This window comes from Bubalus kerabau, chromosome 4 (genome assembly GCF_029407905.1).
Source record: "Bubalus kerabau isolate K-KA32 ecotype Philippines breed swamp buffalo chromosome 4, PCC_UOA_SB_1v2, whole genome shotgun sequence".
Classification (NCBI taxonomy): domain Eukaryota; kingdom Metazoa; phylum Chordata; class Mammalia; order Artiodactyla; family Bovidae; genus Bubalus; species Bubalus kerabau.
The window spans coordinates 126,495,977-126,522,018 of NC_073627.1; the positions used below are offsets into that span (position 1 = coordinate 126,495,977).

Genomic DNA, 26,042 nt, shown 5'->3' on the forward strand with positions numbered 1-26,042 from the left:
TCGCGGGTAGGTGCGTCACTTGTGTTCTGTTGGAAGTCTAGAGGGGAGTGGAGTCTGGGAGGCGTGTCCCGCTTTCAGAGCCATCGCCAGCAGCTAGGAGGAAAACGCCGCTGGAGAGCCGATAGGTGGGGCCGACTGACAGTCGGTCGCGGTTACGCCTGGCTGGGGATAGGGTCTGGGTGGCGAGGTGAACTCCTGTGTTTCTGCGCATCTTTTCCGTAAATGTCTCATATGGAGCTGGCGTTGGACCCGGGTGACCATGACCTGCTAGGCTTTCTGCTAGAAGAAAGCGGTGGTTTGGGTGCGGCGTCCGACAAGGCCTTGACGTCTCCGCCGGATTGGGAGCTGCCACTTTCTGAGGTGAGTGGGGGGGCTCTGAGTCCGGGAGGCGTGAGGCGAGTTGGTGGGCGGGGGTGGGGGGTGGGGGTGGGGTGTCCCTAAGGCAGAGGGTGGTGATGGTCAAAGCCTGTTAATTTGAACCCTGTGCAGTCTCTGAGCGACTGGGACGTGGAGGATTTCCTGAGCTGCCTGCCGAGTCCCCCAGCAGCGTTGAACGTTTTCAGCAGCTCTGACCCCTGTCTTGTCCAGCATGACCACACCTATTCTCTGTCACAAGAGCATGTCTCCATAGATCTAGGTAAGCCTGAAATAAGTGAAGTTTGGGAAAGGAGAGGACTCCAGGGCCTGACTATTCATATTTGCCCTTTTGCAGATAATGAGAGCTATGAAAAAGAGGGGGCTCAGATGACTCCACTGCGTGTGGAGGAGCCGGCAGATCAGGTACTTGACTTGATTTACAGGAGGGTTATTCCCGTATTGCGCGGGTCGGGGCAGTATTCCGCGTTACTTTCTGAAATCCCTTTGCATCTCTGCTGCCCACCTCTCCGGAACCGCAGGAGATTGCTACGCTGATACTGACTGAGGAGGAGAAAAGGCTGTTGGAGAAGGAGGGGCTTACTTTGCCTGGGATGCTTCCGCTCACTAAAGTAAGTCTCCCATTGCGGGGACGGGGATTGTGAGTTCCAAGTAGGCCAGTTCTGTTAATTTTGTAACAGTAACTTGAAAAAGAACTGAGGTGAGAGATTAGCACATCTTTGAGTAGGAAGCTGGAGCATGTGGTTAGTATACTGCTTGCAAGGACAGATCCTGGTTTGTAGTGTGTGTATAAATTTTGGTGTTCTTTTTAACTAAGAATTCAAAATTATCAGGGTAATATTAGTAAAAGGATTTGGAAAGTACTGTACAACCACGGGGCTCTGATACTTACATTTCACTGGTTTCATGCTAATTTACCTGTAGCTGAATAGTAAATTAAGTATTAGAGTTCATCAAGGCTGGATTAAGTAGTATAACAAGAATAAATGTAAAATTTGGAGTTTCAAGCAATGAGTGGCAGCTTCACATGCACGGTATTGTGATACTATGATGAAATCAATGTCCGTTAACAGAAAGGTTAACTGAATTTTACTTTCTTAAAAATATAAGTTGAGCCAATTCCCTGGCAATCCAGTGGTTAGGACTCTGTGCTTTCACTGCTCAGGGTGAGGGTGCAATCCTGGTCTCACCAGGGTGCAATCCCCTGATCTGGGAACTGAGATTCCACAAGCTGCGAGGTGTGGCCAAAAAAAAGTACAAGTTGAGTCAACAGTGTGATATGGCTACTAAGGAAGAGAATGGGGTTTAGAAGCTGTATCATCAGATTCAGTTGTTGTTGTTGTTTGGTTGCTAAGTTGTGTCCAACTCTTTGCAATTCCATGGACTGTGGCCCGCCAGTCTCCTCTGTCCATGGGATTTCTCAGAGAATAATACTGGAGTACGTTGCAATTTCCTTCTCCAGGGGATCATCCCGACCCAGGGATGGAACCTGTGTTTCCTGAGTCGCCTGCATTGTAGGCAGATTCTTTACTGCTGAAGAAGAAGAGAAGGCAATGGCACCCCACTCCAGTACTCTTGCCTGGAAAATCCCATGGATGGAGGAGCCTGGTAGGCTGCTGTCTATGGGGTCGCTCAGAGTTGGACACGACTGACTTCACTTTCACTTTTCTTTACTGCTGAGGCACTGGGGAAGCCCAGTTGTATCATTAGATACCAGTTATCTAATAGTGTTGCCACTAGAAGGGCAGTAACCATCTTGTTTTCCTTTATATTGGCCAAAAAGCTTCTTAAGTTTTGAGCCTATTATCTTTGACAGATATTAAGAAGATGCAGTCCATCCTGAGAAGAGATAAGATGATGAGTTAAAATTTTTGCCCAGTTTTTTTTTAACACTCTGAAGAAATGTCAAGTGCTTTAAAATAGCTGAAGACCTTTGTTCTATTATGGCCCCAGAGATTAGGTGCTAGGTAAGTCCAACAGGTAGAAATAACAAAGGCAGATGTTGGCTCATGATAAGGAAGGTTTTTTAAAAAAATTATTATTTAATAAAATTGTTACAATGGTTTGGCTTGTGAGGACATTAACACCTGGTCCTCAGAAGCATTCAGACAGAAGCAGAGTGCCTATTGGTCAGGGAAATTGTAGAAGGAATTTATGCTTTGAGAAGATTGAACTCGGTTGCCTTCAAACTCTTTGGTCTAATGTTCCTCTGATGGGATCCCTTTTCCTGTCTTCTCCCAGTTGGAGGAACAAGTTCTGAAACGGGTGCGGAGGAAGATTCGAAACAAAAAGTCTGCTCAAGAGAGCCGCAGGAAGAAGAAGGTGTATGTTGGGGGTTTAGAAAGCAGGTATGAAAGGGAGCTGGACTTGCGGGTGGAAGAAACAGGTAATTGGAAGTGTGAGGTTTTTGAAGGGAGGATACAGGCCATGTCCCCACATCCCTGTTATTCCTCCAGGGTCCTGAAATACACAGCCCAGAATCTGGAGCTACAGAACAAAGTACAGGTCCTGGAGGAACAGAATCTGTAAGCAACTCTTTCACATCAGGCTTCTCTCATCCCTCCCACTTAATCCTGTCTCAATCTTTCTCCTGCTCCATACTTGATTTCTCACAGGGCATCTCTCACGTATAAGGTCTGATGCTTGGTCTTTAATGGGTCTCTGATTCCATGAAGCTCACAGTAATGGGGAATAAATTCACAAGTATAAGTATCAAGAAGGAAGAGAGGGAGTAAGACCTCATGTGGCAGATGGCATTTGATAGTAGATATGATTCTGGGATGGGGGTGGGGAGCATTCTAGGCAGAGAGGACACAGCTTAGTCCAGTCTGGCTGGAACCCTAACATAGGTGAGTTGGTCAGAAGGTAGAGAATATAATCCCTGGTGAGGATTGTGTACAGAGCTCATCAGGCAGTGGAGAACCACTGAAGGGGTTTGCAAAAGAAGTTTAAGTCAGGGCAGAGACGTGTGTGTTTGTGTTAACGAGGTCTGATATTTTGGTCACAGAAGAGATCACTTGCAAAAAGTAAGAGAGGATCCAGAGCACACATAGAGAGGATGGCCTTAACAGGAGGGTTTTGTCGTATGGCAGGTTTTTGTTGGTGCCAGGCTGGGGGTGCTCACTGTCCCCTCTTATAGGTCCCTTTTGGATCAGCTGAGGAGACTCCAGGCCATGGTGATTCAGACAGCAAACAAAGCCAGCAGCAGCAGCACCTGTGTCTTGGTGAGGATGGTGATGGAAGGAGATATTCTTTTCTCAGGTGGCAGGGAGAGGGGTGCAATGCAGAGCCCTTCTTCATCTCTTTCCTCCTGTGCTCCAGGTTCTACTGTTCTCCTTCTGTCTCCTCCTGGTACCTGCTATGTACTCCTCGGACACAAGGGGGAGCCTGCCGGCTGAGCACAGAGGTGAGAGCGCCTTGAGGATACCACTAAGGAGGGGCTAGGGGAGAGCCCCAGCCTGCCCCTGAACAGGCTTTGTCTCCTCAGTGTTGTCCCGTCAGCTTCGTGCCCTCCCCAGCGAGGACCCCCTGCAGCTGGAGCCACCTGCCCTGCAGTCAGAGGTACCAAAGGACAGCTTGGACCCTGAGCTCCAGGCTGCTAGCAACTCTTGCTGCCTCTTCCATCTCATGCCCCAGGCTCCTAGAGCAGAGCCTCCCCTGCAATTGCCACTGCCTGATGGTTTCTCAGAGTGCTCCTGCCCAGATTCCATATCTCCCCTGCATGCAAATCTCACAAGAGAGGAAGGATGGCTCCCTACTCCCAGCCCCACATCTGTTATCTTGCAGGGCAGATACTCAGGCTAGATGTGAGGATGTGGGGGCCCTCTTGTCAGAGTCTGGTGCCCCCCAGTCTGTGTTCAGAGGAAAGGGAATAGGAGAGGGCTAGCCTCAGGTCCTGCGCCCTGTCAGGAAGCCTGAGGACTCAAACACACCACACTCAACTGGTTTTCTGGGTCTTTTATTTGAACCTGTGTATGTCTGTCACCCCATGAAAGGGCCTAGGAGAATCAGATGACCTCCCTGAACACATCATGCAGTGAGGGGATGGGGTGAAGAAAGAAATAAATAAGTGATTCTGATGCATGGTTCACCCTCAACCCCTCTTTACTGGCACGGTGGGTAGGTAGGAGGGCGGGCATGATTGTCCTGGTGGCTCAGGGTTGCAGGAGACGGGGGGTGGGGATGGTGGCAGAGGAAAGGTCAGGCTAAAGGCTGGGCTGTTAGCGCCTCCTTCCACAGTTCACACGGCTCACTCTGGGCTTGGGTTTGCCATGGCTTCCTTTGGTCCATGTTTGGGCCTGGTGCATAGTCCTGTGGCCCGTTTGGATATTGGCCCAGAAGCCTTTTTATGTTGCTGCTGCTGCTGCAGGGCCAGCTGCATGGCCCAGATGCTCAGTGGCCGCATGTAGGCCAGTGAGCGGAACACCCGCCGCTGGCAGTACGCCTCAGGAGTCTGGAAGGCCAGGCCCAGGCGCTCCCACACAGTACGATAGCAGCCTTCAGCTGTCCGGAAGCCCTCCCAAGTCAGGCCCTGAAAGGGAGAGAGGGAAGTCATTACTTGGCAACCCTTGAATAGCTATTTCAGCTGGACAGATGGAGATAATAGGGTCTCTGCCCTCAGGGAGTTCCTGGCTAGTGGGGGAGATAAACTTGGCTCACAGGCAGAAGCTTGAAGACAGGCAATAGAATGCATGCCAAGGAAGGTGGGAGGCTCTCTGGATGGATAAGATGGCTTTGAATTAGGTTATCAGAAGTCTGATAGCCAAGGTACAGATGGCAGAGAGCCGGGGAAGGGAGTGAGTTACCTCTTGGATCATGGTGGCTGCCAGCCCGTAGACCACACCCACCCAGACTTCATCAGACTGGATGCTGGATGTGTCAGGAACACCACGGGGCTGCATGCCATTCACAGCCCCCATGGCCCCTCCTGCAAAGGCCTGGACATTGAACTCGAAGATCGTTTGGAGAGCACGGACCACCTGTTGGGTAGGAAAGACCTAGAGGGACAGGGAAGAAACATGGTCTTTTATACTTGCTTCCCACCCCCAGGAAAAACCCTTAGCTTTCTCTAGGACTTCTCCTCCTAGTCTCTCACCTCACTGTCTCCTTCTCCTAGGCCACTGGCCCTTAGGAACCACTGGCCAGCACACTGGTCAGACATGATGCTATAGGACTGAGGCTGAGAGCTGCAGTCGTAGTTGTAGTAGCGGCCTGGAGAGGGAGGACACAGTAAGTCTCCTGCCTCCCAGAGCTGCCTTGAGATTCTTTAGGATCCCCCAACTCACCATTCCACAGCAGCCGATCATAGGCTTCCTGGCCCCGGCTAAGGATGGAAGAAAACTTATTCTGGGCCTCCTGTGCCCCACACAGAGCAGCCATCTGGACCATCACAGCCACGGCCGCCAGCCACAGTCCTCCACAGTAAGCACTGATGAGGGACACGGGTTGGGGGAATCAGCCTGGCAGCTCCAGCCACTCTCATACAGAATAATAGGCACACTGAGCCCACAATCCCTTGATGCCCAGTTCCCCACCTCAGGCCCTGGAAATCCCTACCCCCCCCAACCTGGGGCCTGTGGTGACCCATCCATCATAGGTTTGGTCTGCATAGCCTCCATTCTCAATGAGTCCATCGTGGTCCTTGTCAAACTTCATTTCAGACTCCATCACGGCCTAAAGAGGGATCAAGATACTGAAGACCGAGATACTAAGAAAAGACAACAGTAGCCAGCTGGGCTTTCCCCAGACACCGAGAAACATACCCCTGGTACACAGACCACTGCACACATGTCCCTTACCAGACACACAGGCCACATGTCCCTCAAGAAACACTGGTCACCCGTCAGGTAATAGTCCCGATAGACCTGCAGCACAAACTTCAGGTTCAGGTCCTTCCAGTCTCCAGTATCGTGGATCTCGTACGCATTGATCCGGAGCCATGGCTCGTCATCTGGGGAGGGGAGGAAATGTGGTCATCTGCACAGCGGGCTCAGCTGGAGGGTGCAGAAACGGAGGGAGAGACGCACCCTTGTGCTGAAGGGGCTTGTACCTGGGTCCCCAACATCATGGGGGATGACGTTCCTCCTCTTCACAGGCGCTGTGACCCCACTCATCAGGAACCGCCGCTGTGTCAGGTCCTCCCTGAGAGTGGCCAGAGCTGGGGGAGCAGATACACAAGGCGGGGTGCGGGGCAGGGAGTGGGTAGGCTTGGGGTGGCGCACAGAACTGTGTGTGGGACTCAAGGGGAACCGGTGAGCAGGATCCACATATGTCTGAGTGGAAGAGGCATCAGGTACCACCAAGGTTCAGGGCTGTGGGGAACTGAGAAGCAGAAGGGGCACAAAAGGGACCCTCACCCATGTCATACTGAAGGCTGAGCTCAAGTTTGGGCCAGAGCATGATGAGGGCGAAGGAAGCATAAAAGTGGACATCGTATGTGTTGTACATGCGGTATTCCTGGCCTGGAGAAATGAAGGAGACAACATGTTGCCAGAATTCTTGCTGCTGCTTCATACTGCCCTGCCTAGCTGCACCTCTGGAATTGGGGTATAGGGCACCATCACACTCCATGTTCTAGCCAGTACCCTGGGATAGGCAAAACCCATCCTCCTGCCGTGGGGCAGGGCACTAACTAGCCTCATGGGCACACACCACGCCCCTTGGCAGCCCGTACCTTCAAGGTAGGCAAACCGGCCGTACTCCTGCAGGAGGGGGCGGAGCTGGCCCATGCTGCCCACCAGCTCCTCTGGCAGGGAGTCTTCAGGAACTTCCAGCCATACTGTGCCCCCGTCAGCCAGGAAGTAAAGTTCATTGAACAGTGCAGATTTGTACCAGGCAGGCAAGGATCTGGGGAGGCAGGAGGAGGTAATGGTCTCATGAGGGTGGCACTTCAGGAAAGGAAGGATTCTGGGGTTCAGTGAAGTAGGGGTCCCAAGTGAATCCCAGACCACCTCTGTTGACTTTGGTGGTGGAGAGTGAATCAGAGAGTCTTAGTGAAAGTGTGAGGGCCTGGAAGAAAGGCAAGAGACGGGCTCCACTGGCACCTGTCCTCCAATACCGGGCTCTGCCAAGCCGAGATCTTCTCTTCCCAGTCGGCATAGTGCCTCAGGGCATAGTGGCTGAGGGCGGGTGCTGCATCACCGTCTGGGCCAAAGAACCTCGTGTACCGCCTGGGTGGACAGAAGGGGAGGCATGAGAACATGGGCTCCACTCAGACCCCCAGCACCATGATCCGTGCACACTCTCATTCCCGTCACCTGTAGTAGACCTGGCCCTTTGCTCCAAACATGATTCTGGGCATGTCCCAAGCCAGTGAGAACTCTAAGCGGTGCCGGCCTCGTGGTGGCAGCTTGCCCGAAACACACACAGCCCCAGCGATGCCCACTCCTTTCTGCGAAGGGAGACTTTTTCCTGAGAGAAGCACAAAATGAGTGAGTACCCACTTTGGCCACAGAGATCCCTGACATAGGAAGAAGGCCTGTTGGTTACCAGGCCTCCCAGCCCTGCTCTGAAGACAGGGACATTCTCTCTTCCCTCCACCTCCCCGTGAGACCCCCCATCACCAGCGAGGGAGTCCAGCTGTCCATCCAGAAGTAGATCCTGCCACACCTGCTGCCCGGCGCTGTCAGGGTCAAAGGCTGTAAGGTGGGTTACCGTTGTGTCTGCCTGTTAAAGGGTCAAAGACTTTGAAGAGAAACTCCATAGGTGCGTGGCTCCTGACTAACTCCCCTCTACATCTTCCCGCCTCTAAGTTCCACCAGCTCAAAGGCTACGGTGAGGGTGGGACTCAGGAGTTGAGGAAGTGAAGAGATCACAGTGGATTGGGCTCAGGGGTCAGGCTGAGGGCAGGGCTTCAGGGCAATGCTATAGGGCAGGCGCCTCCATACCGAGAGTCTCGCAGCCACAGCCATGGTGTAAGGATTCGGGGGGGTTGGATGATGCAGCAGCAGCCCCTGAACAGTCTCCCCATCACGCTCCAGACAGAAGGGCTCATTCCACAACCCCCCGGGGGCGTCGTCTTCACCACCAAGTCCGTTCCGCATAGAGAACATGATGGACACTTCCAGGGCTTCATCCCCTTCATTTTCCACATCCCACACAAAGACTCCTACAGGCAGGCTGCTGTCCTGGGAGCAGAAGGTCAGACTCAGATGGTCCCTGTGTAGCCTTTCGGCCCCACTTCCCAAGATCAGTCCTTGGCACCGAGGAGCTGACTCAGATACGCACTAATATAGTGTCTTCCACTTGCATCTCCCCACATTGCCTGGCAGGCTGTCTACTAGGAGACAGAAGACCAATCGGGTGGTGGTCCTAGGAAACCAGCGTGAAGTTCATGCCCCACCCCCTCTCTTGCACAGGTCACGACACTTCCAGGAGAGAGAGATCCTGGGGAAGGGAGAGCCCAGAGGAAACCAAGGGGGAGCCTCACCTGGTAGTCATGGGGTAAGATGGGTGTGATCTGGCGGCAGGTGAGGGTGACGTTCTGGCCAGGAAGCTGATAGACAGTCCAGGCTCTGGGATAGAGGGCGTGGTAGAATGCAAAGTACCCACACAGACCCCAGTTCCAGCTGCGCAGGACACTTGGGCGCTCCACCGACAGGACTTGCTGGTACACCGTCTGTCCTCTCCGGCGCAAACACACTGTGAACTAAACAAGAAGGTACGTGGGCTAGAATGGGGTAACAGGTATCTCAAACGAGACCCCTTCCTAGAGTAGCTTCTCCCCTGCCAGACCCTGCAGTGGTGACCTGCGCCCACAGGCCTTCCTCCTACACTCAGTGAATCACTGAAAATCGTGCCTTCTCCATCTTTCTCCCTGCTTGCTCTCCCTTCTCACTGCTCTGGTCTTAACTGCCCTAAGGCTGGCCTGTACCATCTCTGCCCCACCCCATCTGGATTTCAGACTGATTTTTCTTACAGAGAACTCAAGATATATTAGTCTGTGTTTATAATATTTCAATGACTCCCGTGGCCCTCAGGCTAAAATCTAAACTCACCTACCTGGCTTTCAAAGCTTCATTCTTGAGGTGGCCCCTCCCCACCCATCAGATTCATTACTTGTTCAAGCCCTTATATTTCTGGTTGTATCAAATACTGTCCCTTGAGCACAGTACATTTCCTTCTCCATGCTTTTGCGCACGTTCATTCTCCTTTTAGTAAAACCCCTCATGCTTCAAGGCCTAGATCAAATGCCATCTCTCCCCTCAAGCAGTGAGCCATTCTCCTGTGTGCCCCCTACCCTTCTAGTCCAGCATGTGATAATGTGTTTACATTCTGACTCCCTGACTGCTCTGGAGGGTACAGGCTGTGAGGGGTTAATATCTCCTCCCTCGGTTCAAAGTACGCCTAATATCTTTAATGTATACATCAAATAATTTTTTTTTATGTTGTTGGAATAGTAGGTAATGGTTAACATTACAGGCATGTAACCACAGAGAAAACTGGTTCTGAATCCCAGTGCTTCCTTTTACCAACCATGTGACCTTGGGCATGGTACTTAGTTGCCTCGTGTATAAAACAGGTGTAATAATGGTACTTCCTTGTAGAACTATCTTTACATATTAAATATTATATAAAAAAAGAGTCATGATTGTGGAAGGCATTCGCCTCAGGATACCTCAGGGATGAGCCAGAGAGGAAGCCTGGGGCCTTGGGCAGGGCTGGTGAACCTGAACTAGGAAGGGCAGTGTCATTAATAGGATTCAAGGTCTGCTAGTCATTTCTCCTTTGAAGATGAGCTGGAGGCCTCCCTCAGACAGGAAGTAGGAACTTGGTGGACAACTCAACATGGGAGGGCACTAGAGAGAGATGATGAAAGGTAGCCCACATGCCTCTGGCAATCAAAGGCCTAGCAGTGACGAAGTGGCTGACGGCTGGCAAATCAGGGCAAGCAGTGGGTGCTCTATGCATGCATCTCTTTTCCTGTGCATTTGCAGACTTTTGGTTTGTTTTCCCTTCTGATCTTTCAAGCAGGTTAAGTGATCCCGGAATTGTCTGACTCTGTGGCTGGGGACAGAGAGCTCAACCAGTGGAGCTGGGGCAGCAAGGCAGGTGGGAGGCATTTATTAGAGAAATAAAGGGCACCAGGGGTACCTTTTCTCTTTCAAAGAACATGAACTCTGAGTGTCTCATTCCTATAGTACACCCCAGCACAGGGCTTGGCACACAGAAAGCATCCTGAAAATACTAGATGGAATCATGTACATCTCTAATCGCCACATCCTACACTAGCCAAGAGACCATTCCTGCCTGTGAAGTATTGTCCAGGACCTCTGCTCTACCTCCTGGCTCTTACTTGGTTAGCGATGACTGTCTGGTGCTGGTACATTCCAGGATTAAGCTGCCAACGACAGAACTGGCCTCTCCAGCCTCTGGTGATAGTGCCTCCCCCAATGCCACCCAAGGGACAACCTAGAGAAAGAATCAAGATGTCAGAGGGGCGTGGGAGACGAAAAAGAGCGCATTTCTCACTTTCTAGACTATAGAGATGGGTTCCTCTAAACCTGGGGTGGGGGGTGAGGGGAGAATATCAAATTCACACACTGTGCACTTTAAACTTATACAGTGTTCTATGTTAGTTATATCTCAATAAAGCTGGGGTGGGGGAACCCTAGGGAATGGGTCAGTGCAATTTAAAGAAGCTGAAGGCTTCTTTGCCTAGCTCCAAGTGGGTCTGGCTGCTGCTGTCTCTGACTGGGCAGGGCTGGAGTGAGGCTCACCGTAGATCTGTCTCAGGGGCACAGAGTTGATGAGGTCGATGAAAGGTTTCTTCTTTTCCACCTGGGTCTTCCGGTACCACCACTGCAAGTACCTGAGGAGCAAGGGGTGCTGTGGGTCAGGGCAAGAGGCTGCAGTCACCTCTCTCTCTTTGGACACCGTGACTTCCCATGTTTAACTGTTCCAAGGACCCATTGCCTTCACTTCAAACTTCTTCTCCTCTCAACTTCTCTGTAGTTCAAGGTCCTCTCATCTTCCCAGTCACCCCCAGCGATGGCATGGGACTATCTTTGTTTCTCCTTTCTACTCCTTAGAAGGAGCTCTCTGATCTTTCCTCACCTCTAACTCCACCACTGGTTTAATTTATTCCAGGAGCTTCTGTCTGAGGTGCTGAAAGGGCCAGTTAGTTTCCTGACTTATAATCACCCCCACCCCATAAACAGGCATGTGAAGTCGCTTCAGTCGTGTCCGACCCTTAGCGACCCCATGGACTGTAGCCTACCAGGCTCCTGCGTCCATGGGATTTTCCAGGCAAACAGTACTGGAGTGGGTTGCCATTTCCTTCTCCAATGCATGAAAGTGAAAAGTGAAAGTGAAGTCACTCAGTCATGTCCGACTCTTAGCGACCCCATGGACTGCACTCTACCAGGCTCCTCCGTCCGTGATATTTTCCAGGCAAGAGTACTGGAGTGGGCTGCCATTGACAAAACTTGAACGGCTTCAATGCAGAAACCAAGGGGTTTCCAATGCCCATGGATAAAAATTTGCCCAAGCAAATTCTAGAGGACATGTACATAATTTCAAACAGGCAGAGGCTGCTGCAATAGCTTCTTTTTTAAAATGATTTTTCTTCTGATTATGAAAGATTGAAAATGTGGAGAATGCACTAGGTGGAAAGTGAAAAAAATCCCACCCATATACATTTTGGGCCATCTTCTTTTAAGTCTTTTTCTTTTTTTTTCTTTTTCTGTCTCTCTTTTTAAGTTCAGCATTTAAACTGTAAGCTTTCTAATTTGTTCTCTTATTATATCCCAGAAAATCCTTCGAAAAACCCCAACATATCCTGGTCTTATCACAGCTCTGTATCCAATAGACAAATGATTCTGTTTGGGATTCAAGGCTTTGACATCTGTCTCAGCCTATCTTGTGTGTGTGTGTGTGTGTTAGTCGCTCAGTTGTGTCTGACTCTTTGTGACCCCATGGACTGTAGCTCTTCAGGCACTCTTGTCGATGGGATTCTCCAGGCAAGAACAGTGGAGTGGGTCGCCATTTCCTTCTCCAAGGGATCTTCCCACCCAGGGATTGAACACAGGTCTCTTGCATTGCAGGCAGATCTTTTACCATCTGAGCCACCAGGAAAGCCCCAGCTTATCTTACTTCCTACAATTTCCATTCAGAGTGGGTCCTCACTAAGCAACCCCTTCCTGCCGGACTCTCTCCCAATTCCACTCTCCTCCCTCACCAGTTCGTTTATCCCCATTGTTCAAGCACACTGCTGATAGCCATGTAATGGGGTAAGTAACCCTGCTGAATCTATGGGGATGCTCTTGCCCTTCCTACCTCAAGGGATGGTTGGAAGGGCACAATAGATACCCTTCTATTGGCACACCTGTGCCCTTCTAAGGTCACAAATGACACAATAGATAGGAAAGCTACAAAGTGGAATATCCATGTCATATATCATCATTACTTGTACGTACACTATCTCAGCTCCCGATGGGACACTGTCCTGTTACTTTAGTGTTCCTCATGTGAGTCTGACATACTTTTCAGTTCCCTGGGGAAAGGGACAGCGACAAAGACTTGTTGCTTATTACCCACAGCTTCAAGTACAGGGCAGGGCACCTGGTCTGCAGTCAACAAATATTTGCTGGGTTTATAAAGAACGTATGTACAAACAGTGGAACATAAAAGAAATGAACAGGGACAGGAGCAAGTGGAGGAGAAATATGATTAAAGAACAGGGAGGGTACATTCTGGGAGTGAGGGGAGACGGAGGGAAGATGAACAGTGGGATGGTGGGAAGGCAGCTCTTCTTTGCAGCTTAGAGGAAACTGGACTTTGAAACTGGTGGCCAGAAAGGATTGCCAAATGGAGGGAGGGCACAGCTCCGATTAGGGCAGTGAGGGAGAAATGCAAGATGTGAAGATAGCAGAACAAAGGAGTGTCTAGCGCAGTACAAGCACTCAGTACATATTTACTGAATGAATGGATTCGGGCTGAAAGGGAGAGCAACCAAAATTGAGTTCTTACCATTCTGAGGCCAAGAGAACTCTGTCTTACTGGGGCTCCTGAGCAGTGTACCCCCAATTCAGCTCCCTCTTAGGGCCTATGCTTCTCTCACACCATTGAGCAGCTGGCTGTTCCTGATCTATTTGTCCTCTTCCATGATTTCAACCTCAACTTAATCATTCAGAATTCTTGTCTCACCCCTGCATTCTCCTCAGTGCAGGACCTCATCTCAAAACCCCTGTGTCAGTGATCCCCACCCTGTCCTGGGATGGGGATCTGAGTCCAGGGGGTGAGGACAGCTTCAGGCATCTGTGATTCAGCTTATACTTAGGGATGGAGGGGCTAAGATGCCCATGGACAGGTTCTTGACCTCAGTGTTCCCACCACATACACCCCAAGGTGCTTCTCTCAGTACCCTGGCCCCAGATCCTGTTTTGACCCAAAGCCTTTTAGGGTCAAAACTAGCCGAGTCAGTTTCAGAAGCAGCCTGGAGGAATTACTGTGCTCTGGTACAGGCCACCCAGAGGAACTGTCAAAGGAGTCAGACACCCAGGCAGCAACAGGCCCTCCCCACTGCCGAGGGCTTGGGTTAGGTCCATGGGCTCTCCACCCCAGCCCCACAGCACTGACCGCGGAAGAGAAGGAACCTCTACTTAAGAGGCTGTCAAAGCTAGGTTTCCCATACTTGAAGCCTCCCTCCGCAGTTCTGTGTTTACTGTGGCAACTGACTCAGGATGACCTCAGGGTGATGCTTTCTGTCCTCACAGGCACCTGTCTCTGTTACTGGGTCTTGGTCCCCAACACTCAGTGAGGATCCGGAGGAGTCCTACAGCCTCCTACAGGACAAACTCTCAGCCTGTCTGCAACCCCTTGCTAGGGTGGGGGACCTGGAAATGCTCTGGAAGACTATAACTAATCTCTAGGAACACCTAAGGCAGGGCCATTCTGGTCAAAGGTCTTCTTTGCTTTTTGTATCAGGGGCCATCTATTCCAGAATAGATTGAATATTACCTTTCATCACCCTCTCCTTAGGGTTGAGAGCAGGCAGGTTCTCAACCACTCCCCAGAGCCAGAGTTCAAGGAAAGAAGCCAAAGGGTGTTGGGACTATTAAATGCTGTGCCTAAGTGAGTGAGGTTCAGTGAATACTCCAGTTGCTTAGGGGGATCTGGAGCTGAGAACCCTCCTCTCCCAGAAGACAACATTGTATCAGTACTGAAACTGCCAGAGTATCTTTCCTACCTTGTCACAAAGTATACCTAATCCCAAAGGGCAGTCTTCAGAGAAGAGAGAGCACCTGAGAGGGAGCCTAGATTTGTAAGGCTTACTAAAAGGCTCAAATACCCTTTCTTGCTAAAAAGACAAGTTACTGGAAGGAAGTAGGTTGCAAAGAGACCTGACCTGGTCTAACCCTCCAAAACTATGGGCTTAGATGATGTTGGGAATAGAGGCCACCTGACCAGGACAAGGCACCCTCCTGCTTTCTCACCTTTTCCTGCCTCTGCTGGAACAAAGTGAGGCACAAGGTCCTCTAGGCAATGGGATCGACTCACCTCAAGCCCATGCCCAAGTGCTTTATCAGGTTGCTCAGCGAGATGTCATTGGCATTTAAGGGTTTCCTCTTCTCTGCAAACTCGTGAGCCAGGCAGATGCGCCAGCCAAAGGGAGGCACCTGGTAGCCCTGAGCTTTCCCCTCGTAGGAAGCCATCAGCTGCCCGGAGTCCTCCGCACTGCTGTAACCCTGTTCATGCTGGGGTTGACTGTCCTCAGGGATTGGACAGTCTGTAACCTGCACAGCCTCCGTGCCATTTTCAGGGCAAGAAGCCTGTGGATCCCCTTTGGCACAGCTGGTCTGCTCCGAGGCTGGGACTCCGGTTCCCATATTCCCTGGATCCTGGGTCTCCAGGACCTCGGTGGTTTCAGTTTCCGAGCTTTCTGGTACCAAGTATCTGGCCAGCCAAGCCCAGATACGGACGTGGATGGTTGTTAGGTGTTGTCTAGGAGAGCGGGCCACGGGGGAAAGCTGAGGCGAGCTGGTGTCTCCGTGCAACCAGGTAGCTGTTGCTGCTGCGGCGGCGGCGACAGCAATAAAGCCGCCACGGTCTCACCCTCGGTTGTCTCTCTGGGTCCTGGGCGGGAAGGATCGGGTCTCGACGTCATTGGGCCGCGGTGATTAGCTGGCCCGGCCAAAGGGCGACTGGGCCCACGGAGAGGGGAGGAGCCCCCGGGGCCGGCCCTCCAGGCACCGCCCCCGGGACCAGCCTGGGAGTTCGCCGCAGCCCAGGCCCCGTCCCCGGGCCGCGGCACCAGGCCCCCCAGCGGTGGGCGCCAGGTCCCGCCGGCCGGTGTCCGGGGCGGCGCCCGCGCCCGGGTACCAGCCCCTGGGAAGGTGACCCAGGGCGGCCGGCCCACCCGAGCCCCTTCCGGCCTAGCCGGCCCGGCGCTTCCGGCCGGAAGGGACTCGGAGGGAAGTCCCGCCTCTGCCGCGGCCGCAGCGACGCACTTGGCCCGGGCCCGGAGGGGCGGGCGGCCGAGGCCTTCGAGGCACCGGGTACCCTGTTTCAGTCTGGCCCCCTGTTTCGATCTGAGGGGTATCCGGGCTTGGGCGCGAGGTGCCGGGCGGCCGGGGCCCCGGGCTGGGAGGTGAAACCTCCAGGGAAGGGGTCGGGGGTGGCCTGGGGGTCCCGGCGCGGAAGAGAGGGGATGACCTGGCGCCGATAGGGGCGGGGGGCTGGGACCCTAAGCGGCGCCGTCTCCCTCTGCAGTGCCCGGTCAGCTGCCGCCGTACCTGCCTTCCGCCTTCCCGCACTCCAAACCTGGGCGCTTCCCTCTGACACCGTGGTACTGAACGCCCGTTTCCTCGGTCCTCAACCCCAGGCTCGCCCGAGACACCCTTCCCTGCCATGGTACTGACCTCTGATACGCCTTGTTTCCTTCTAGATCCGATCCCGGAGCTGTCATGATTGAAGTGGTAGCAGAGCTGAGCAGAGGTCCTGTGTTTCTGGCAGGGGAGGCCCTGGAGTGTGTGGTTACAGTCACCAATCCCCTGCCCCCAACGGCCACTTCTGCATCCAGGTGGGGACACTGGTACTGAAGAAAGCGGCCCTTCTGGGAGGAAGCCTGGTATCTGTAGTGCTGAGCCAGAGCTCAGATCGTCCTGTGGCTACATCACCACCACCTTGTTCGTTGTGCTCTCATTGTAGGGAAGGGCTAGTTAACAGAAGATGTGGGTGACATAGCCCTCAACTCGCCTTTCCTCTCTCCTCCCCCTGCTACCTATGGTATACTTCTCTTTGTATAATGGTTTCTCTTTGGGGTTCTGGATTCTCTGATCCGGATGACAGCCACCTCTCTGTTGGTCTTCTCAGTGTGGTAGGGAGTTTGGGAGAGCATTTGTGAGGTCAGGAACTCCCCTCTGATGCCCTCTTTTCCTCCTCCCATAGTGAGGCTCTGGCCTGGGCCAGTGCCCAAATCCACTGCCAGTTCCACGCCAGTGAGAGTCGAGTGGCACTTCCTCCCCCCGACTCCAGTCAGCCAGATGTCCAGCCTGAGAGCCAGACTGTCTTTCTTCCACACCGAGGTTAGAGATGGGGCTTTTGCCTTCAGAGGGGGATGGAATCATTGTTACCAAGGGTGAAGTTGTCAGATTGTTCCGGTGGGTCATTACAGTCTCTGTCCTATTGGGGATGTGGTGTAGTGTAATTATTGTTTTGGGTGGCGTAAAGCTGTTCGTATCTCACCTTGAGGAAAGAGGAGTGGCTTAGTTTGGGTTGCCCTGTGTTGGCAGTGCTTACTGCCCCCACTTGCTGTGCTAGCCTTCTCCAGCGCTAGACAATGAGGTTATTAAATTGCAGTCTTCTATTTTTTAGGTGAGAGAGGTCAATGTATCCTTTCCACTCCACCAAAAATCCTCTTCTGTGACCTGAGGCTAGACCCTGGAGAGTCCAAATCATGTGAGTGACTGCCCCCGGGCCCCTGGATTGCCTTCTGCGGCTCCTGGAGGGAGGACCTCTCTGGCTACTTCCGGCTGCCCTGACTACTGCTTCCCAACCAGACTCCTACAGCGAAGTGCTGCCTGTAGAGGGACCACCCTCGTTTCGGGGTCAGTCAGTCAAGTATGTCTACAAACTGACCATTGGCTGCCAGCGTGTCAACTCACCCATCACTTTACTGAGGGTCCCTCTGAGGGTTCTTGTGCTCACTGGTAAGCAAGGGTTCCTGGAGGGAGGGGCTGGGGAAGAGCCTCACCAAAGCAGTAATGCTCTTTAGACAGTTTGTGAAAGGGGCTGGAGGGAAGCCTCCTGATCTTAGTCAAGGTGTGAGGGAGTTGGGGAGAGAAAGTCCTGGAGCACAGGTGAGATGCCTACCCCTCAGTTGTGGCACCCTGTACCTTCAGCACTGATGGTTGGCATCTAAAACCCTAACCTAAAACCCTAACCACTGCTCTTCTTTCCCACCACCTCTCCACTCACTCTCTCTCTAGGCCTTCAAGATGTCCGGTTTCCCCAGGATGAGGCTGTAGCCCCATCCAGTCCATTCCTGGAGGAGGACGAAGGTGGGAAGAAGGATTCATGGCTCACCGAGCTGGCTGGGGAGCGCCTCATGGCTGCCACATCCTGCCGCAGCCTCCGTGAGGATCCTTCCAGAATTGCCCCGCCCCTTCCTCCCCTGTAGTATTCCTGTCTCAGAATCAGACTCTCCTAACCGCCACATTCTTCTGAGGACCCACAGATAGTTCATGATTATAAAGGAAGGCCCACCTTTTGGACTCCCCAGTATGGACCCCAGGCTTACTGTGTCCATCTCTCCCCAGATCTGTACAACATCAGTGATGGCCGAGGAAAAGTTGGGACATTTGGCATCTTCAAATCTGTATACAGACTTGGCGAGGACGTGGTGGGGACCTTAAACTTAGGGGAAGGAACTGTAGCTTGTTTGCAGGTGAGAGAGGAGCGGGAACTTTGGGGGAACTGGGCCTGAAGGGTTAGGGTGGAAGGAGAGGGCCTGCAGAAAGACAGGTGGCATGGAGAAGTGGGTGTCATCCAGGGCCCTCTGGTAAAACAGCGTGAGGTTGGGCTGCCCTCCCGCCCAGTCAGCACGTCCCTGTACCTGCCTACACACCCTTGTCTTCTTGATCGCAGTTCTCAGTGAGCTTACAGACGGAGGAGCGTGTGCAGCCTGAGTACCAGCGGCGCCGCGGGGCAGGAGGTGCCCCCTCGGTGTCCCACATCACTCATGCCCGGCACCAGGAGTCCTGCCTACACACGACCAGAACCAGCTTCTCTCTCCCCATCCCTCTCAGCTCCACCCCAGGCTTCTGCACAGCCATTGGTGAGACCCTGACCATTGTTGGGGGCGAGGGGAGCCCAGGGTAAAATGCTGTGCTTTGGTACAGTATAATGGATCCTGGTTCCTAACACACGCCCAGAAGTTTCCACATCCAACCTCTGACCCTTAACACTTCCTCAGAACTTCAACCTGTTTCTTGGGTGCACGGACCCCTAAATTCTTAACAGCTGTGCAGATCTCCTCTCCCCCTGCCCACTGGGACCCTGTGGTGCACTTATCTCTGATTCCGCAGAGCATTTGCTTCAAGCTACCAAGTCCTGACTGTCCCACACTTGGGTTCTTAGGTACCTGATGCTCTTGTCCTTATTGTCATGTTTCCAGTGACAACACACTAGATTTCTTGAGCGAAATCCTCAATCCTGGCTCCCTGCCCCATGACTTCCCTGCTCTTCCTGAATATAGGGTTTCGTTTTTGTTTTCTAATTTACTAACCACATCCTGTCATTGGCTTTTACTCCTGGCGTCTAAATGCTTCTGCCTTTATCTCCCCCACCCCTGCCCGCCGCAGTATCCTTGAAGTGGCGTTTGCATTTTGAGTTTGTCACCTCCCGAGAACCCGGTTTGGTGCTCCTACCTCCCATGGAACAGCCCGAGCCTGCCACCTGGACGGGACCTGAGCAAGTGCCTGTGGACACCTTCAGCTGGGACCTGCCCATCAAGGTGCTGCCTACAAGCCCTGCCCTGGCCTCCTACGCGGCCCCTGGCCCCAGCACCAGCACTATAACCATCTGAGACTGACCCACGTGGCACAGCCTTCTTCAGGATCCTGAGAACTCAGCCCCTGGGCTCTAGTAGGGCCCATTGTTTCCACCTGGGGTCCAGTGGCACAGATAATGAGAGGCAGGCTTTCGGCTGGAGCGTTAACTTATTTATTCAGAATAAATCAGCAGCTGCTAGTGGTTTCCCTGGAAGTGGCAGCAGCAGTGGGCGGTCAGCAGAAGGGCAGTCAGTTGCATTTAGCTGGAGTGGGGAGCAGGCGCCGCAGGCACAGGGGTGTTAGCTGAGCCCCACTCTGGGTCGGGCCCTCCCCCTTTGCAGGGCAGCCGAGGGTCAGATTTTTGCACGAGGGAGAACTGGCATGTTCCTGCTTCCTGGCGTACCTCACAGCCCGCAGGGAAGTCGATAGGATGCTGGGACCTGGGGAACCGAAGGATGGGGGAAGGGTCAGGACAGTGAAGGTCCACCTTTATCCCTGAGCCGCATCCCCTCCCCAGCACTCCTCCCATGTCTCCCCTGTGCCCCCGGCCCTGCAGTATTTCTCTTGCCTGCCATATATGGATTTTTTTCATTTCATAGCAGGAATACTTTTCCTCCAGATCCATCTAACTCCCCTCACTCTGTAGCCTGAAGCCTTTCACACCTTCTTGTCAGTACCGTCAGGTTCAGCCAGCCTCTTACTGCTACTCCGTTCATTCTCACATCAGAGCAATCTAGTCACACCCTGGCCAGCTCTCAGTCCCTCACATCGGAGCCATTCTCTCTGGCCACCTTTGGTCACTCACGTATCACAGCAGCCCACACCGACAGGATGCAGACAGGTGCAGTGGAAGCAGTCCTTGCGGAGCCAAGACTCGCCCAGGGTGAAATATTTCCCCTCATAGTGGCAGGGGGCTGGGGAAGAACAGGAAATGTTAGAGCCAGAGTGGAGGAGTAAGGGCACGCTGCCCCTACGTGTGGTCTCTCCTCTGTCCCAGCTCCAGGGAGTCTGGGTTTGCTGCAGCAGGACCACCTCTGAGCCCTTCCTCCCAGTGCCCTCTGCACCCATCCTTCCTTACGCCTCACCCAGCTTTACCTTGAGCCTGGAAGTAGCACTTGCTGTGGACTCCTGGGTGCTGGAGGAGCAGAGATACCACCAAGTAGATGACCCCCCAGCCTCCCCGCGTTCCCGCAGCCTGTCCCGCCCAGGGTGTCCTTGGGGCCATTCCGGCAGTACAGCTCTTTCGGACCCTTCTTGGCTTCCGTTCAGGCTGCTCTGGCCTCGTCTCCTTGGATCTTCTCTGTTCCTCTCCTTGAGCCTTAGCTTCTGTCTCTCTCCCCTGGGCGCCTGTCTTACACCATCTCCGTGCCCTCTGTTCTCACAGGCTTGGGGATGTTTATAAAGTGAGGACCCTGGCCCCCTGCTGAGTGGAGCTGGAAAAGCCGTAACTCTGTTTCCTGAGGTGAGGGCATGAAAACAAGAGGTCTAGCTTTAACAAGCTGTGAGAGCTGATTCATGCCCCCGCACAGCCAGGGGGAGGAGGGTGGCCGGGGAAGGGGCACTGGACTGGGCACTTCCCCAGCAAGGAGGGGGTGGGGTGAGGGCCCCCAGGTGGTCCCCAGAACTCTCCCTGGCCTGGAGAGAAGGAAGCATTCCACCATCTCTCCCCGCCCCGTAATACACACACACACACACACTCTCCAGGGGTGTGTACGCTGGGATCCCTGCCTGGACCGGAGGGAGGCATTTCCTGGGGATGGCTAATCCTGTGCCCCAGCCAAACCAAGGAGATGCAGTAGGGTGCGACGGCCAGAGGCTCCAGGAGAGCAAACAGGCACCTGGTGTGGAGAATGTTTCTCTCAGACCCTAGGGCAGGGTCTCCTTGCAGTGTCCTAGAGACATGGCTGCCCCTCAGAGGTTAGGGGTGGGGGGCTGGGGGCAGGTGCCTCTTTTTTTTACAGGCATCCCAGAGATAAGACTATCCATTGTTCATCACCCCAAACACACAGCAAATAAAAGATCTTGCCATATCTGGGAATGGTTCTTTTCAAAGAGGAACATCTCTAAGTGCCCTCACGGTATGGGTCATTCCAGTTTTCACAAGAGAGGCCCCTCTTTTCTCCTGTATGTTACAGAATGAGGATTTAGGAATGTATCCTCTGATACCCTCTTTTGGATTTCCTGTAGGTTCTGGAGAACCTGAAGAGAGGTGATTAAGAGCATAGGTTGTGGAGTCAGACTCTGGATTTAGATCCTAATTCTGCTAAAAAGCTATGTGACATTGAGCAAGTTAGTTCACCTCTCTAAACCTGTTACCTTATCTGTAAATTGGGATAGTGATACCAGCTCATAAGATCATCAAGAGGATTCCATGAGATAATGCATGTCATGCTCCTAGCGCTGTGCCTGGCACATAGCCCTCCGGAAAGAGTAAACTGCTGTGGTTGGTGCTAGATGTTCCATTCTTTGAATGATGCAGAGGAGCTCTGTGTGCATGGCCCACGGCTTCTGTTGGGGCTGCTATAGACTTTTTTCACTTGCACACGTATGCTCCTTTCATCCTACCACTTCCTTCAAAAATTACCTCCAGGATGGTTTTGGTCCTTGTGTCTTTGAAACTCTAAATGTCCACTTTGAGAACAGAGTTGCTGATAAGCCTCCTTTTCCTAGGTCAGAACCCTCACTTTTTCCCGGGAAGACATATCCTTTTTCCATCCTTCCAGCTAACTTTGGGACTCCTGCTTTTTCTCATAAGGTTTCTGAACCATTTCTTTCCATCCTCCTGTGAACTCTCAAGTTCTCCTTTCTGACAAGTCTAATGCCAGCCTTTGGTATTAATTGCCCCAGCCACACCAGATTTCTTTCACTATTTCACACTCCAAAGACCCCTGTTCCAGCTATCACTCTCCTACCCACAAAGTCAATCACTTTGGCAATTAATTCTATTTTCCTTCTAAGTCTCCAGTGCCATTTACCCCTAGACTCCCCCTCCCTGTAACCCAGTGGTTCCAAATCAACTACTTCTAGAGGACTGCCCTCCCTCTCACCTTGTCACCATTCAGAAACAGCTTCATCAGTCCTCCAAACTCCCTATCCTTTTCCAAGAAGACAGCTTACATGGCTGGAGACGAGGACTGTACCGCACCTTCACCCTAGTCAGGTCTGATATGCTTTCCATCTCAGGAGCAGGAAGAGGGGAAAAAAAAAAAAAAATGGGAGCAGGGTACCCTGATGTAGGCTGGCATGTGGGAGGCATGGCCTTGGAATTCTCTGGGCTGGAGCAGGTGGATTCAAAGGCTTGACCAACACAAGGGCCCAGAAATCCTGTCAGTGGCCAGTAGCTCTGCTGCTGCCTTTGTGGGGACAGCAGCTGACACTCTTGATGCTTGGATCATAGACTTCCTTCTGCTCCTGCAACCTGGAGCCAACCCCATGGGGGGCAGACACTAGTGAGAGAGCTTGAAGGGAGTGGTGGTCATGCTGTAGGCAGAGGGGAGCCAGTGGGGATTGGTGTGTGAGAGGTCATGGGAGAGTGGTGAGAGTTCCCGCCTGTAGTGAAGAGGAGGTAGGCATACAGGGGCAGGAGTAGGGGGCTGCTTCTGCAGGAAGTCTGGAGCGGAGACAGGAGCCCTCTCCAAGAAGTTGCGGGGTAGGTGTGTAGCGGGGTGGTTGAGCCGGTTTCTTGCAAGCCTGCTGGTGTGCGGGCTCATGTGTGCATCTGTAGGGCTTCTCAGGACCAGGGCCACCCTTGTTGGGGTGAGTGTGTGTGTGTGTGCGCGCGCGTGAGCGCGCGCGTGCCTGGGGCATGGCTGTCGGGGATGCCAGTTGTTGGGGGCGCGGCGGTTGGCTTTCGGGCCGGGAGGGACGGCTGGCTCGCGCTGCCTACGCGGGGACAGAAAAACATCCGCCGGAGGCCCGGCCGGGCGGCGCTCCAACCGCGCCAGGCAGGTGCGCGCCGGGAGGAAGTGAGCGCATTCCGACGCCCCAGCCGGGCAGGACCGGAGGGACTGACAGCGGCCGTGGGGAGATTTGGGGGCCAGAGCCCCAAGGGGCGGCTGGGAGTGAGGAGCCCGGGGAGGGTCGTGGATGCGCCGAGAGAGAGTTGGGGGGAGGGTCCCTGAGGAGTCGCGCCCAGGGCTTGAACACCTAACAAACGCCCACCGACAGCCCCCGCCAGCTCCCGAACCCTCGGGAGAATTCAAGCCGAGGGAGAGGGGCCCAGGGGCAATTGAGAAAGTCGGGGAGGAGGCCGGGAAGGGCGGCGAGGAGTGTGGGGCTGTGGAGCGAGATCGCTGTTGGCTGGAGTACGGGACAGGCTTGGGCCGCCAGAGCATTAGATGGAAGACCCGCCCCCGCCCCCACCCCCAACCACACACACACACACCCGCAGGTGGGAAGGGAAAAGAGCCACCCCCCAGATGCCGGTGCACCCCGAGAGTGAGAAGCAGGTTAGAGAGGAGTGGGAGTTAGGGCTCTCAGGGTCCCATTGTGACGAAGTCGTTCAAGACCTTGATTAAGGCATGGCGATAAGGAGTTCGGATTGGCCCCGTAGGTAGAATCGGGGTAATAATGAGGAGCTTGGAGGCAAGGTTATCTGTGTCTAGCAGTACTACCATCTTTGGTCTTTGCCAAAGGGCTAAGCATTGATCCTCTAATTTTTATAGTCATTTAAAATTGCATGGCTACATTTGTCAAACAGCTTAAGTTTTTTGAATTTTTAAAAATAGAAAAGTTGAAGAATCTGATTCAGTATTTGATTTAAAACTCAAAGTTTAGTTACATGGCATCGAGTCTTTTCCTTTGTCTTGCTTTTGCGCCTCGTTCCTGCCACTGACATGTGGAAATTCTTGTGTTGTTAATGCCTCAGTTCTGTGTCAGTGGCATAGAACTTCTTTTCCTGTCCCTCATCTATGGTCTTTATTTTTAACTCTAACTTTTGTCTGTGCAGCCCTTTAACCTGCAACTATATATCCTAAATCCATTAAAACATTTCATTGGCATTCAGTATAGAAAGACAAGTAACAACTTTACCATATATGTTAGGTTACTTATTGTCTTCTGTGGACGTGTGTGTAACTATAAAGTTTCTATATTTACCTTGTGGCTGATAAAAAGAGATACAGCTAAAGTTGTGTTATTCAATAATATTTATGTAAACAGCAATTTATTAGTCTGATTTCTCTTCTAAAATCAACTCTACAGTGTCAGAAACTTACACTAATTCTATCATGATCTTTTAAATGTATTTTATCCTGGGCCAAAGGCAATTGCAAGGATTAGGATCATTGTAATTTATTTTAAAGATCCTTAAATTCCAGTTACTTTTGGCCCCACACAAGGAAATCTGGGTTTAAAAGAAAATAATTTCCTACTTTGGGCTCTGTTCCTCTCTCCCGTGCTGTTTCAACCCCAGCCCTACCTTATTCCCAGTGGCTTTTACCTTCATTCCTTCTTTGCTCTGCTGGGCATCTTTAGAGGAAAACTTCACACCAACTTCCTCTACCATAAATTCTATCCCTCCTCTCAACTCTACACTTCTCTTTGCCAACATACACCACTGCTGCTTCTTTGATTTTTTTTTTTTTTTTTTTAAGCCTGCAGCCCTTTCTGGCTCTTTTCCATCTTAAACTCTAAACTCTCTCGTATTGAAAATCTTTTTCTTCCTTTCTCTTCGGTAAAACCTGGGATTTTTAAAGGGTTAGGCCTTATTTATTCTGCATGATCCACTTCTGTCTTCTTTCCTCTTCTAACATCTTTTTCTTACTCTGAATTCTGTACACTCTATTATGCTTACTTTCAGCACGGGTTCAACCTTCTCCTTGTGACTAAACATTCTTCCAGTAGATATAGCACAAGATTCTTTTTTCCCCGCATTATATTTCCTACAAGAAAATAAAAAAGTTTTCAAATGCACTTCTACTTCAGTCTCATCTGTCCACATTTTGCATCCAGAAGCATGACTGGGCTATTATTGGAAAGTCCCTTGAATGACCACTTAAGCTTGGTGTTGTACTAGGCAGTGTATAGTGCATTTCATCAGCCTGGTGCCAGATTCCTAAATTCTTACCAGTAACAGGTGTTATCATGTGTGTGTGCATGAATGTTCTCATATACATGCACATACCAAAGTACACAGACAATAGAACCATAAGTCAGTATATGACTATGAATATGTCTATTCAGTATATTTTACATTATGAACAAGCCAAATATATTTGGGAGTGGAAAATGAGGGTGGGTAGATTCATAGCTAGGATAGAAAGTTAAGAGACAATATCCTTTGCCATTCTTATTCAGATGAGGAGGAGAGGAATCATTCTTCTGGAGATGAAGGGACAGTTTGAAGGCGATTGAGTTTCAAGAGTTGAGAGACATGACTTGTAAGGTTGTGGTGAATGGCGAGAGGATGGGGTGAAGGGGCCAGAGTCCCAAGAATAGTTGCTGTACCCAGACAACTCATATTCCCTCTGGCAGAGAACATAAAAGATGCTTTGGTTGTAGTACCAATTTCAACCACAGTCAGGTTTCCATTGATAATCTATATTGAAATTGCCCTGTGTTGTCGCTGTACCATTGGAACTATTACCAAATTTTTCTTTTTAACTTTTTCTCCTTACAAATTGCTATGTAAATGATAGCCCCCACTACTAATAATTAACCCCCAGCTAAGCAGCA

At 52.0% G+C, this 26,042-nt stretch overlaps 4 protein-coding genes across 17 annotated transcripts; 2 read left to right on the forward strand and 2 right to left on the reverse strand.

Annotated features, from left to right (window-relative positions):
* The first annotated feature begins 20 nt into the window (after positions 1-20).
* Positions 21-4,454, forward strand: CREB3 (cAMP responsive element binding protein 3). Its single transcript, XM_055578491.1, has 9 exons — positions 21-360; positions 490-637; positions 713-780; positions 897-986; positions 2,617-2,723; positions 2,832-2,900; positions 3,515-3,599; positions 3,697-3,781; positions 3,863-4,454. Exons 1-9 carry the CDS (start codon positions 223-225, stop codon positions 4,177-4,179), a joined length of 1,107 nt encoding a protein of 368 aa, XP_055434466.1. The 5' UTR covers positions 21-222; the 3' UTR covers positions 4,180-4,454.
* On the reverse strand, positions 4,318-15,759 carry GBA2 (glucosylceramidase beta 2). The gene is made up of 17 exons (XM_055578475.1): positions 14,875-15,759; positions 11,094-11,185; positions 10,670-10,785; positions 8,804-9,022; positions 8,262-8,501; positions 7,938-8,040; positions 7,632-7,785; positions 7,419-7,544; positions 7,049-7,221; positions 6,732-6,836; positions 6,425-6,532; positions 6,174-6,325; positions 5,942-6,048; positions 5,661-5,803; positions 5,471-5,586; positions 5,181-5,372; positions 4,318-4,906 (listed from the first exon to the last, which is right to left on the reverse strand). The coding sequence occupies exons 1-17, from the start codon at positions 15,201-15,203 to the stop codon at positions 4,625-4,627; spliced, it is 2,757 nt and encodes a 918-aa protein (XP_055434450.1). The 5' UTR covers positions 15,204-15,759; the 3' UTR covers positions 4,318-4,624.
* On the forward strand, positions 15,588-22,011 carry RGP1 (RGP1 homolog, RAB6A GEF complex partner 1). Of its 14 annotated transcripts, XM_055578489.1 has the most exons (11): positions 15,589-15,872; positions 16,087-16,162; positions 16,262-16,396; positions 16,765-16,901; positions 17,191-17,274; positions 17,376-17,525; positions 17,805-17,951; positions 18,135-18,262; positions 18,463-18,652; positions 19,179-19,330; positions 20,752-22,011. In XM_055578489.1, the coding sequence occupies exons 3-11, from the start codon at positions 16,281-16,283 to the stop codon at positions 20,767-20,769; spliced, it is 1,122 nt and encodes a 373-aa protein (XP_055434464.1). In that variant the 5' UTR covers positions 15,589-15,872; positions 16,087-16,162; positions 16,262-16,280; the 3' UTR covers positions 20,770-22,011. The 14 variants fall into 14 exon arrangements, with proteins under 14 accessions (XP_055434465.1, XP_055434464.1, XP_055434456.1 ...); XM_055578490.1 differs by having other exon boundaries at positions 15,588-15,872; positions 17,805-17,876; positions 19,179-22,011; XM_055578481.1 differs by having other exon boundaries at positions 15,591-15,933; positions 16,087-16,159; positions 19,179-22,011.
* Positions 19,627-20,592, reverse strand: MSMP (microseminoprotein, prostate associated). The gene is made up of 3 exons (XM_055578492.1): positions 20,463-20,592; positions 20,173-20,281; positions 19,627-19,807 (listed from the first exon to the last, which is right to left on the reverse strand). The coding sequence occupies exons 1-3, from the start codon at positions 20,590-20,592 to the stop codon at positions 19,627-19,629; spliced, it is 420 nt and encodes a 139-aa protein (XP_055434467.1).
* Positions 22,012-26,042: the final 4,031 nt, after the last annotated feature.